We start from the raw sequence: 12935 nt of genomic DNA on the forward strand, positions 1-12935 counted from the left end.
CCAGTTCAAGGCAGGTGAAATCTGTCTGGAAATGCGGTCTTCCTCTGCTTTATCCTTACTTTCACTGAGAGAATTAGTGACCTCACGCAGGTTATCAGTCTCACTATCGTTGTTCTCTAATAGGGATGTCTAGGGCAGGGCTACTTTACAGCCAAATCCCTCCTTTACACCTAAGAGCATAAACTACTCTTTTAGGTCAGAGGCTATCTTACTACAGGCCTTTTTTCTCTACAGTAATGTAGAAGAGGTGTTTCAACGGCTCTGCCTGGTGCACACTCGGTGTCATTATGTTTTGCCCACGGCTAGTAGACAGACACAACAGCTGCTTGTCCACCACAGAGGACACTTACTGTTTAGCGCTGGTTTTCTCACAGTCTGTATGATGCTGTCACGCAAGCCTACATACATGCAGCAGCAGAAGCAGACCTTCTGGCACACATATGGCTTCCGTGTGCACGCTGCAAGAACTTTATCCTCATCCACAGTCTTTCTCTGAGGGATGGAAGTGTCACACATCTGCACAAGACCATGTGCATCTTTCTATGCCCCTTCATGCGTTTCTATATGCACACTGTATCTGAGTCCTGACAGACTCAATCCCTTTTAAGCATGCTAGACAGTCGATGACGTGTTGTCAGATCTAGCCTTTTCATGCACGTGCCATGAGGTGTTCCTCTAATCCCATCATTGTTTTTTAAAGGAGTGTTTTCCACACAGAGATCCATGGTAAATGAAGAACACCTGAACGCTTTAACGCACTTCACACACAGCTGCAATCTGATGTCCTTTTGCTGTGTGTAGACATTGCTGTCAGCAGTGGGCCATTGGCCACAACCAGCTATGTTCTTATCTTATTATTTAGCGAGAGACTCTAGGAGATGCTCTGTCAATATTGGCATAGTGCTATAAGATGCAGGTCCCACTGACTTGGCCTGTGTTGCTTCTTTGTGATAAAGAAAAAGTTGACTTATTGGTAGCAGATCTCGGGTCATGCAGTTGCTTTGAACAGAAGAGACCTAAGAAATCCTTCTGTGAAGCAGAAAATTTCTTCTTGAAAATTTTGCTTAAGTGGAGGGATACACCTAATAGCAACAACTAGAGGACTACACCTATATTCTATCCTGTATTCCTTCTCTCTCCCCAGCTGATCACAGCAGATGGCAGGGAGTTTTTCCTTCCCAAAGTGCTTCTCATAAGAGGTCATATGATTGTTGGGTTTTTCCCCATATGTTTTATAGTAGTGTCTACCTTACAATATAAAGCACCTTGAGGCGACTGTTGTTGTGATTTGGCGCTGTATAAATAAAATTTAAATATTCATACAGTGTGTGTTTACCGTACATAACCTGTGATAGTTTATATTGAATTGGTGACCAAGTGAAAATCCAAAGGTTTTAAACTGCAGTATTAATATTGACCAAGACTAGAAAAACTGAAACATGTAGAACAGATGGTGGCCATCCTTCACTTGATGGTACTTAAAAGGGTTTTGAGATCTGCAAAACTCAGCATGAATCATTTATTACAAGCGGTTAAGTCTCTTTACATGCGATAGGAGAACTAAAGTGACCCTAGGTAAAGTGCCTCACATCTGTTTTACTGCCATGTAAATGGGAAGGTGGAATTGTTTTAAGTGCATTTTAACCAGAAAATCCCTTAAGATTAAAACCTCTTCTTCAAAGGACACCTGGTCAAAAGGTGCATCATTCCAAAACTTTATTACGTCCACTGACATATTGAATAACAAACATTTCATTAGACGCGATTGCAATGACATATTTGCCAACAAGTCTGCTGTAGAGCTCCAAGTAATTATGAAAATAAAATGAAGAAGAAACATCTCCCCGAGGTTAAGAGGCTCACATTTTCTAACTAGAGCATTTGTCTCCTGTTCTTTGCCTCACCTGCTCATGGTGTCACCACCTGTGTGTTTTTGTGATTTTCTGATAGATTTCTTTGAAACAACACGACCCCCATCCACTAGTGTCTCTAAGTCCAAACGCTCTCTGATTTCATGAGCCACTTTGGCTGAGAAGCTAATTATTAAAATCAAACCCATAACAGGAATAATTTGCCTCTGGACTTACTTTGGAAAACTCATGTGTAGCAGAAGAGGGATTAATGCTTTTCAGCTATTTTAGTTCCAGAGTTGAAGACCACCATCTGCCCCAAAGGCATTCTCTCTCTTCCTCTCACCACTTCTTCTTTTTTTTTTTGTCTTTCCACTTTTGTTCTCCTACGTTCGCGCCTTCACGCTGTCATCATTCACAAGCCGTACCTTTATGTGCTGATACTCCTTCTCTTCCTCTTGCAACACCTCCAGCTGCTTCAGAACAGATTCCTGCTGGAACTCTTCTCGTTCAACCTACGTAGAAATCAAGCAAAGCATCTAAGAATCTGTGTAGCTTCCCAAGCTCTCCCACAAAAAGATACATTTTGAGATGGATGGGTTCAACTTTTATCACTTGTTCTTTAAAAAAAAAATCACTCAGACATGCTTCACCTTAACTCTGGGCTTGCAGGCACCATTAATAATTTATCCATGAATATCTTTTATTTATCTTTACAAAATGCAGATTTGTGAAGTAGATATGCTCATTTTCTCGCTCTAACATCAAGTGTCGACCGTATTTTGTAATTTGAAAAGAAATCATTATTTTGAAGGAAAAATTTAATCCAAGAGCTTTAACTACAAATAGACCAGCCCTGGAGCAAACTGCATTAAATCCAAAACACTGGTAGAGCTCAAAAGAGGAAGCTGTTCTTTTTGTGTCTAGCAGGCATGTGGATGCAGAGAGTACACCCACTGTAGGATTACCCAGTATACATCAGCATCCCCATAGTTAAAATGTATCGGGGTCTGTTCTCCTCACAGCGTCGTTGTTATCATGATGATATATATACACCCTACGCCTTGACAGCACACATACAACCCGCATGCCTTTCTGTTCTTCCATTACTCATGAAGTGAAGTATTCCACAGAAAATCCCCATACTAATTGCAGACCGCATTCATTACCTGTCCGCCAAAGAGAACATGCAAAAACAGGGCCGAGATTCAATATTCGCAAAAGAACATGAGAAGAAGTAAAGTGGAAAGTAGTATTTTGTGACACTCACACTCACCATCAGTTGTTTCATGGAGGTGTGCTCTTCATTTTCTCGGGCTGCATTGTGGTCCTTGTGCACAATCTCCACCCGGATGTCATTTTTTGCCGACACGACTCCTTTCAGATCTAGCATAAGCAGACGCCACATATATCTTAATAAGACGGATAAACACTATTCTGTATTTGTTGACATTATAATTTCCCCCCAGTGCAGTTTGCAGTGTTACAGAATTTAACAGAGATCCCTGGGTTTGTTTTGTTAGAGCTCTCCCACTTCCCGAAGACAACACAAAGCGTTATTAATCACTTGTTTCCTGCCAACACAGGATTATGTTTGTTTTTTTTTTTTTCTGCATATATATGCAATCTCACATAGCCTTCCTCGGTGGCTCATTCTGTTTGGGACAAAGCTGGTGTTATACTGTCATATAACAAAGTCTTACTTTCTGTCTTAATTTTGCTTGCAAGTTCTCTCTGGTGAGCACAGATGGAGACGGGCAGTGAGGGCATAACCAGGTGCGCTTCCTCTGTAGTGTACAGACAATAGACATGCTGAAGGGACCAGTAGCACAGTGTGGTTCTTGGATAGAGATAGTGGCTGAGTGCCTCTAACCTGAGTCACTTGGTACTGTATATGGGTGGGTGGCAATGAACACGGCGCATGATGTAAATAGCTTTAAATGAATGCAGCCAGACTGAGAGTGCATGAAATGAGCCCTTATCACAATCTGTCTATCTCGGCATCAAAAAAAAAAAAAAAGATGTCCATCACAACCACTGATTTCATCTCCTATTAAATGTGACACTACGTTCCTGAAAATAACTTAATAGCATCGGTAATTTCTGGCTGGTGATGCCTCCGTGTGTTTTATTTTTATGTAGATGGCCCATTTTTAAGACACCTCAAGTCACAATTTGCGAACGATCCAATTTGTAAAACATTAAAACTAAAACTACATAGATGGACATTTTTTTATGTGCTTGTGGAAAAAAATTGCAGTGCTTTAGCATGCATGCTTCAGAGGCAACACTGGAAAGGAGACGTACTTCTTTGGGAGCGGGTGCAGCAGAACGCTCCGATGGTGCCCATGAGGACAATGACGGCCACAAAAGCTCCCACGGCAATGCCGATGATCACCGCCACTGGGAGAGATTCTGTATAGAGCAACAACAACATAAAACAAACATGTTCTTCTACAATGACTTAACAACAACAGTTTATATGCACTTCAGTGTATTCAATGAATTCAATGTATGACATGTTACAGTTGAGGACAACATACAGTTAGAACGAAAAAGCCACCTTTCTTTTTCAAACACACACACATTCACACTCTCTTCTCCTCCTGTCGTCCTCTTTAAGTCGGATTTTTTACTACCTAGACATTATTCACTGGGCACAAAACCAGATAATTTAAATAAGTACAGCGGCACAGGAAAGGAAAAAAAACCCCTCTATGTCAAAACAATAATTCAAACAAAAACTAATTACCAAACCTTTTTGTTATATGTGGAGGTAAACATTATACACACAGTAATATTGTCTCATTATCGCACTGTTCGATAACTTTTAATTTACACTCATTTAGACTAATAGACGCATTTAACTGAGGGCTTTTATTTCCATTGAGTCGAACGCAGCAGTGTGTGTGCATTTGTGAAGCATAATCGTCCCCGTGTGTTCCTTGTTTGCAAGTAGGAAGAGACTAAACCAGCGGGCATATATCTATATGCTCTTCCAGTAGAAAAGCTCCTCATTAAAATATACTTTAATGAGAACCCAAGTTTCCAGCCCACATTTCTGACCTTGCCGCATTCTAAACAAACGCAAACAACCAAGTGCTCTTCCTACACCATTAAAGCCCATTTAATGTCTTCATTGATCAATGTCACTTTCACATAAGCAGCTTATAATTTATCATTTGCGATAAGTGGATAGAAAACACAGCTTCCCTGACGGTAGAGGTGGAAAGGTCACAGATACAAAGTATTCATATTTAAAGAAAGGAAAGAGTGTCTTTTTTTTGTTTGTTTGCTATTTTTTAACTGAAGGAAACCAAGTTCCATATAAAATTTTATATTGGGGTCTATGCTAAGAGACAAGAATTAGAAGACATTCACTTAATACGAGTTTTTCTGGAATTTATGTAATCATGACCAGTGTTGGGGAGTAACGGAATACATGTACCGCCGTTAAGTATTTAAAATACAAAATATGAGTAACTGTATTCCGTTACAGTTACCGTTTAAAAAGGTGGTATTTAGAATACAGTTACTTTGTTGAAATAAATGGATTACACAGCGGTACTTTCCTGTTTCATATTGTGGCGGGTCAGGACTGTTTCGGTTTTGATTGACAGCTACATTCTGTTGTTCCAGGCGGCAGCGTTGCGGTTGCCATGGTTACAGGGTGACGCTCTCGCTCTGCGTGTTTCCTGGGTGAGAGAGCGCCTTTTGATGCCGTTAAAATGCCTGCAGCGCACACGACACCGTTAATGCCAACTTAAATAAAATTAGATTAAAAATAATTAAAAAAAATAAAATAAAAAAAAGAGAGAGCACCTTTTGTTTTGTTGTTGTGCTAAGCTAATAGGCAGAATGCAGAATGTAGCATCATGGGCAGTGTAGTGCTGCAGGGAGAATGCACTGCCATACTCGTTCTGTGTCTGTGAGCGCGAGGTGGGAGAAAAAGGAGAGTCAAAAAGTATGAGCTGTCATCGAGTAAAAACGGGAGCTGGAAGCATGTAAATATAATAATAACCACTGCAGCCAAGAAGAGTGCCTGACGAGCCCAGTTGTAAGTAAGCTATTAAAACTTGACTGTACACCGTGTTCGTGTTTTCCTCCGAAACAATAAGTTCTGTTGGAGCAGCCTTTCAACGCCTCTCTCTGTCTCTCGCTAGCAAAGTTGACCCAGACAACAAAGTAAAGCTATTTTTTGGCTACGAGCCCCACACGGAACCGTATTAGCCAGAGGTCCCTTTACTACGGTTCGGAGCCGCGGACCTTCAGTAACAGTAATAAATCACAGCAATAGTACATTCACGTAGTTGTAAAATGCATGATAATATGTTAAGAAATCCAAAGTACTCAGAATACGTTACTCTCATTGAGTAACGTAACGGAATACATTACAGAATACATTTTAGGGCATGTATTCTGTATTCTGTAATGGAATACATTTTAAAAGTAACTTTCCCAACACTGATCATGACTTTTACAAGGATTTAATTGCAGGAATTTACAGTGCTATTGTTTAGGGTGCTCACTATGACCTAAGAATGATAAAAATCGGGATTCGTGCACAATTGAACATGTATGCAAAAATGCATTCGCACTAAAACACGCATGCGCAACCTGACACGCAACACAGTCGACGACACTGGATTTGGTCACCTGCAACAATGTACATAAAACGCCACTTGGTCACTCTCTAAAAAACCACAGCCACGTGATTTGAATAAGAGGAAGGTGGAACCTGTCGAACCTTGGCTCCCACCTTGTTCCTTAAGGCGTATGATCTCGGTGTCAGAGCCAAAGCTGTTCCACGCTGTGCAGTTGTAGATAGTCTGAAAGTCTGCCGGGACAATGTTGCTCATGGTCAGCGTGGAGATGACGCCCTCCTCTGTGTTCACAGTTTCTACGGTGTAGCGGCCGGACGTTCCAGACTCTAACACCGTTTCCTTCCAAGACCAGGCCTGAAAAACAGAAAAATAAAAAAGGTGTATGTACAATGTCACTCATGATTATTATTATTATTATTTACTGTGGAGCAAGTAATTTTACTCCAGGTGGGTGGATCTTTGGTCTGGTACACAGTCCAATTATTAAAGGTGACCAATCAACCACAGAACACTTCACACAGTTGATTTGAATCCTGCTGGTCGATGCCTGGATTCACAGGAAGGTATTGCAATCAATGTAAGTGTGTGGGCCTAGTCTTTTTGTCATTCCACCCGTATGTTCGCGGCAAGCTCTTTATGCTATGTCAGCACGCTTCTCAATAGAGAAACATAATGACCATGAAAAGATCAACCTAGTGCTCTACGATGATACGGGGAGCGTTTGGGATGTTTTGTTCTGTTACAAGGTGGTATGAATTACTGATATCAGCGTAGAATGTTAGCTCATTTTGTCTGGTGAATAGCTCAGTGATCCACAGAAGTCTAGAAGAGGCATGAATAAATGGGAATCCATTCAGGATATTCAATGCTTCTGTGGCTGGTTAAAACTCTTCTGAATGCTGTGTTAAGGTTAAAAATGGTGGGATCAAAATTGTGCCTGTTAACTGCCCATTTGTTGCTGTTGAGTGCTCAGTGAAATTTCTCCTGGATCTGAGCTAATGTCTAAGCAGTTTTCTTTTCATCGCAGTGTTTGAATCACAGTCCTTTTTGCATTTGACTATCGGGAGACAGCATGCAGCCACTTACACAGAGGTGCGTGCTGTGAAACAGAAGAATCTGCAAAGAGGTACTGTGGATATTTTCAGTACAGTAAATAAATCTGAGTACAAAGAACAACAAAACAGTCTGAAGAATTCGCCATTAAAAAAAGACTTGGATAAGGTCTGAAAAATAACATTTTTTTCTCTTTGTATAAGATGGAGTGCAAAAATGCTGGAATTCTTGCGTCCTTTAGCACATTTTGCATGCAAAACAAAAATATTTGAAATATAAGTGAATTTCATGTCTTGGTTCTTTGAAAAGCCACTAATTGAAATAACTTGAAGTCCAATTCTGAGTCTGTTCTGTGGATAGAAATGCAAAACATGCATCATGTAAGATGTGGTTAAGTCGAGTTTACTCTTTAGACCTTGATTATTTTAAATGTAATTGTAGCCTCGTGAAAACATAAAATTAAATACACATTGAAACATATTTTGAGCCGATAATATGTGAACTGATGAAAAAAACATTTTTAAGTGAGAAGCACTCGGAGAACTCAAACCTCCCCCGAGATAGTTCACTCAGTTTTTTCATTCTTTTCAGGGAATATTTTTGTATATTTCTATATATTCGTTTTGTTTTCTTTGTTTTTCAAGAAGTTTGTAGCGCAGTAAAAATCAGATACGGGTAGCGTGACAGATGCTTGCTTTGATTACACAAACATTATGTAGGAGTAGATAATGGATAATAGGTATTGATTTGTAAATAACTGAACATGAATAACTTGAGCTTATTATATAATATTATTATACTAAAGCATATTTCCCCCAGGAACTCGCTGGGCAGCTCGTTCTCTTTGTCTCGACAATACTTTATTTGAAGATATAACATATGTTGGGGTCAACTTGAAAGAAAGGCAGGCGTTAAATGCATACATGAGGTCAGAGGTCAAATGTGACATGATATTTGGATGAAAATTATAATGGGATACTCGAATCCCCATATACAATATATATCATTTCCTGAATGTTGCGATTGCACACAAAGGCAGCAGAATTTTAAGCATAGTTTTAAAGATAAAAGACATTTTAAGTACGTTTGACCCTATTTGACCTTGAAGAAGAGGTCGTAGGTCCAAAGTAACATGATATTTAGAATCACCATATATCATTCCCTATATATCAATATGCTTTCAATAAAAACAATGGCATTAAGAAACAGTTTTAAACAGCTCCAACATGATATTTAAAATCATTATACAGTTTCTTATGTTGATTTATTGCATTTATTTCTATGAAAATTTAACATATACAGATACAAAATAATCAATATTTTTTCAGGGGGTCTTAATACAGAGTGTATTGGTTTTTGAGGTAATATTTAGATGTTTATTTTGAAGTATAAACCATATTTATTTATGCTGAGTGCAGAGTAGGGAAGAGAGGTTTCTATTTTAACAAAAGCAACACCTTTAACTCGGAGCCTTGAGAAACACACAATGGGGGAAACAGGTGTGTAAGTCAAAGTCCACCATCACAGTATTCAAACTTTGAGGTTTAAGCTTCAAGACTTTATTCTAAAAAGACTAAAATCACTGTGTTTGAATGACTGCACAGTGTAAAACCAGCAGTATCATAGAGTTTTCCCCCATGCATGGTACACAATATGGACATCTCCTTGCCTGGTTCTATTTGAGGTTTCTTGCTGACAAAAATGTTTTTTTTCTTCCCACTGTCGCCAATTGCTTGCTCATAAGAGGTTGTCTGATTTTACCTTCTTTACCTTGCAAGCCGTGAACTGATTGATGGTTATGAAATAAAACTGTACTGAATTTTTGTTTAAATTAAAACAAAATCACTAATATAACTAAATCAAAAGTGACGTTATTGAGTTATCTCACAGTTTTTATAGGCCCACCTGAAATAAACGCGGTATTAATGACACTGCTGGTTAATGTTGAGCATTAGTATAACAAAATGCACATAAGATGACAAAGTACGGCAATTAACCACGCTCACACATGCATGCACAATATGGATACTCATGCGAAGCGCGCTTATTAAGTGTGTTTACATTGTACGAGCGCCATAAATCTTAACATGATCAGCGCAACACAGCTCACATGCGTGCATTAAATGAGAACCGTAGGATCAAGAGTATATTTTTAGGATCCTCTTTCATGGCAAAATCCTCAGAATCTCAAGTATGTGAGCCAGACAGTCCAGATGTACTTACAATGCGGTCCGGCGGAGGTGTACTTCGGATGAAACATTTGATTTGTCCTTTCTCTCCATGTAAAGCTTGCTGAGTCTGTGTGCTTGAGATAGTAGGCGGCCCTGAAAAAGAACAACCATTAAAAAAAAAAAAAAAGAAAGTTAGAAGATGAGCCACAGAAATTAAAACATGAATAATTAAATTTAGTTTCAGGTCATGTGACAAATCCTCTCAACTGAATTCTTGGTGGAAGATTATATTCTAAATGTCTCCTATTTCAAGCGGTAACACCTGAAGTGTTCTGTAATTTGGGACTCCTGAGGAAGATTATATTGCTGTGAGATATGAACTTGCCTCATCCCTTAGTACAATCTAGCCAAGGGCACACCAGGACTGAACAAAGGGCATAAGTGGCAGCTTAGACTTCATTCTGGATAGAGAAACTGTTGATTTATGGCTGGCTTGATTTCTCCCGCTGAGATAAACGTTGTTCTTCGAGTGTAATCAGGACTGCACAGATGGAAAGAGAAAATGCCATTGTGGGGAGATAACACCCCTTGTCACAGTGTTTCACCTCAATCAATGTGCTTGCAGCAGAGTTGACCCCTGAACCAATAAGTCGTCAAATAAACATTTAAAGCCAAAGCTCGCTATAGTTGCCCAGAATGACCTCTATAACTGAACTAATCACAGTATCGATCAAGATATTGCAAAACAATATCCAACATTTTATTATATCAAACTGTATTACGGCCTTATTATTGCAGTCAATTTTATAACCATCAACTGACATTCTGTATAATCCGATTTTCTCAAATTGAGCCTGATCAAATGGAATGGCTTTATTAGCATTACAAACTACCCAGGCAAGGCAAGTTCATTCAACAAGTGCTGGGGCTACTGGACTTCAAGCCAGCATATGCTAAACCTTGGTCAGGCTACAAAATCTTGCCTGACAAGGGCAGCTCAGCCTAAACGACTGGTCTGCTTGCCATCTGGTCTTGAGGCTGCTCACACCAGGTGACAGCACTAATATGAAGACAAGCTGTCACACATAACCCAATTCCATCACTCATGTGATTTTCCCCCCTCCTTTTGCCCTGAACTCACAGTGAGTAAAATTGGTAGAAAGGCAAGGTACCGAGCCTATGCTTTACACTTACAGTGTGATATTTAAAGACTGAATCAACCTGTGGAGGGAATATATGTTTGTTTCAAGCACGCCATACACATTAATTTCCACATAAATTCTTTTACAGTAAACTAAGAGTAGTATGATGGCAGCTGGTAATAGCTTCTTTCACAAATTCAAACCTTCATAATGCTGTTTGAATGTGAGGTGCTGATAACACTTTTCTCTCCTCTTAATTAGCGGCTCCCACCTTCAGTCTGATATTTCAAATTTGGATATCTTCAAAAGACAGAAATCCAACCTGACTGAAATAACGGGGCATGTCTGAGAAAAAAAAATCACATTCACTAAAATCATCATCCTTGACTTTAATCATGTTACTGGGGAAAAAAAATCCCAACATCCCTGAAATTCTTTGAATTAATTTCACTTTATAGTCCTCTATAGTACTTTATTTATTTTTATAGTGAATTTTCTTTTCACAGAGTGGACATAATTCACTTAAAACCCCCCCAAAACAAAACAGCAAAAAATAAACATGATCACATCATTACAAACTAGCATAATTGCTTACATCCACCTCTGCTTCCTTGCTTTTAAAAGCTGGGTTATTACAGAGATGCTCCCGCATAAATAGCACTGGTAGAGGCTTCCATCGGGTCCTTTATATTTGATTTAAAAAAAAAAAAAAAAAAGCTTTTAAAAAGCTGTTAAAATCAAGCGTTTTGTGAGTCTCTTGTGATGGCTAAGGTTAAAAACATGGGTTTGAGTTTGAGGGTGTGGCAAGTGAGGTAGCTTCTTGATTAGTGAGACAACTCACATCCCCGCCGACTTCCCTCAAACTCCCGCTCTCAGCCATCTCTCTGACGATACATAATTGCAGTTTATTACCTGTCTCTTATTAAAATGAATTAGCATTTTAATGAGACTTTGCCAGATGGTGTCTTGGTATGCTACTGGAGGATGCTGGAAGGCTGCTACTGCTGCACGCTGAATGATGCAGACACTTTAAGAAAAATGGATTGAGAGCTGCTCCTCTTCTTTCACTGCTTTGCCAACATGGAATGATAGTATGAATGTGGGATGTGTGTTTCATAGTCATGATAAGGGGGTTTATATGCATGATCTATATGTACTAACCTGTTATTACAAGATGGAAATAAGTATGTGGTTAGCATGGACTCCAACTGTCAACGCACAGCAAGATCAATTGCTTGCAGGCTGCAAAAGGGTGGTGGAAGTGACTGGGGAGGATCTATTCTATGGATCAGAGCTGCAAATGAGAATTATAATTAGATAGCTTTATCTCACTGGCTCAGCCGGGGCTGAAAGTATGTGGGTGTGTGTGTGTGTGTGTGTGTGTGTGTGTGTGTGTGTGTGTGTATGCCAGAGCATGTGCGTAAAAAAACGTGTTTGCTGCTTGCACTATGTGATCAGAGCAAAAACACGCTAGTAGCTGAGAGGTGGGTGGCACTACAACATCAATGGTAGCAGCAGGGGAGGTAATCAAAATGTTGGGCACAATGTTTCACTCATTCATTTGAGGAGGTGTTAACTCTAGAGTGGACATTGCAATCTGATTACACAATGTCGGTGTGGGTGTCAAAATGCCAGGGCTTACATTTCCTTCCAAAACTGAGGCATCCGCTTTGAACAACAGCTTGACATTTCCTCTCTACCTCAGCGCAGCTCTTCTGATTTCTCTGTTTTCTTTTGTGATGAAAGAGAGCACAAACAGCTGCAGGGCAAGTGAAACAGAGGAAAACTATCTGATATGGTCACTGATAGCTGATGATTCCCCACTGGAGGGAACCCACGGTAATGAGAGCCTGTCTATATTTTCAAGCTGTCGCAAAGTCAGCTCTTATAGACATTATGCAAAGAAGTCATACTTGTAAGAGCTGCGTCACACACTGCAGTGTGACAACACGGAAGACAGTAATCAGACACGGTTGTGAAGAGAAAGTGACTATATTGTTATATATTGACTAAATATTGTTATTAAGCTGGTTATTACTGGCAGTGACTGTGCTTGGAAATAGTAATCCTTCTGCTGTTCCACCTCCAACTGCACTATATCACAGTGTAGTGCAG

The 12935-nt window shown here is 39.6% G+C and overlaps 1 protein-coding gene across 6 annotated transcripts in view; it reads right to left on the minus strand.

Annotated features, from left to right (window-relative positions):
• The window catches only part of kirrel3b (kirre like nephrin family adhesion molecule 3b), a 164667-nt gene that overhangs the window by 7412 nt on the left and 144320 nt on the right, over nucleotides 1-12935 (minus strand). Inside the window, exons 11-16 of one of the 6 annotated variants that reach the window (XM_006804632.3) lie at nucleotides 9731-9831; nucleotides 6598-6808; nucleotides 4158-4265; nucleotides 3554-3637; nucleotides 3121-3236; nucleotides 2279-2365 (exon numbers count right to left, since the gene is read on the minus strand). In XM_006804632.3, coding sequence (XP_006804695.2) covers nucleotides 2279-2365; nucleotides 3121-3236; nucleotides 3554-3637; nucleotides 4158-4265; nucleotides 6598-6808; nucleotides 9731-9831 — 707 coding nt within the window. The remainder of the gene's footprint in view (nucleotides 1-2278; nucleotides 2366-3120; nucleotides 3237-3553; nucleotides 3638-4157; nucleotides 4266-6597; nucleotides 6809-9730; nucleotides 9832-12935) is intronic. The other 5 variants (XM_035913835.2, XM_006804633.3, XM_035913837.2 and 2 more) reach the window with 5 other exon arrangements.

Source organism: Neolamprologus brichardi, chromosome 14, assembly GCF_056152115.1.
Source record: "Neolamprologus brichardi isolate AB-2024 chromosome 14, ASM5615211v1, whole genome shotgun sequence".
Taxonomy (NCBI): Eukaryota; Metazoa; Chordata; class Actinopteri; order Cichliformes; family Cichlidae; genus Neolamprologus; species Neolamprologus brichardi.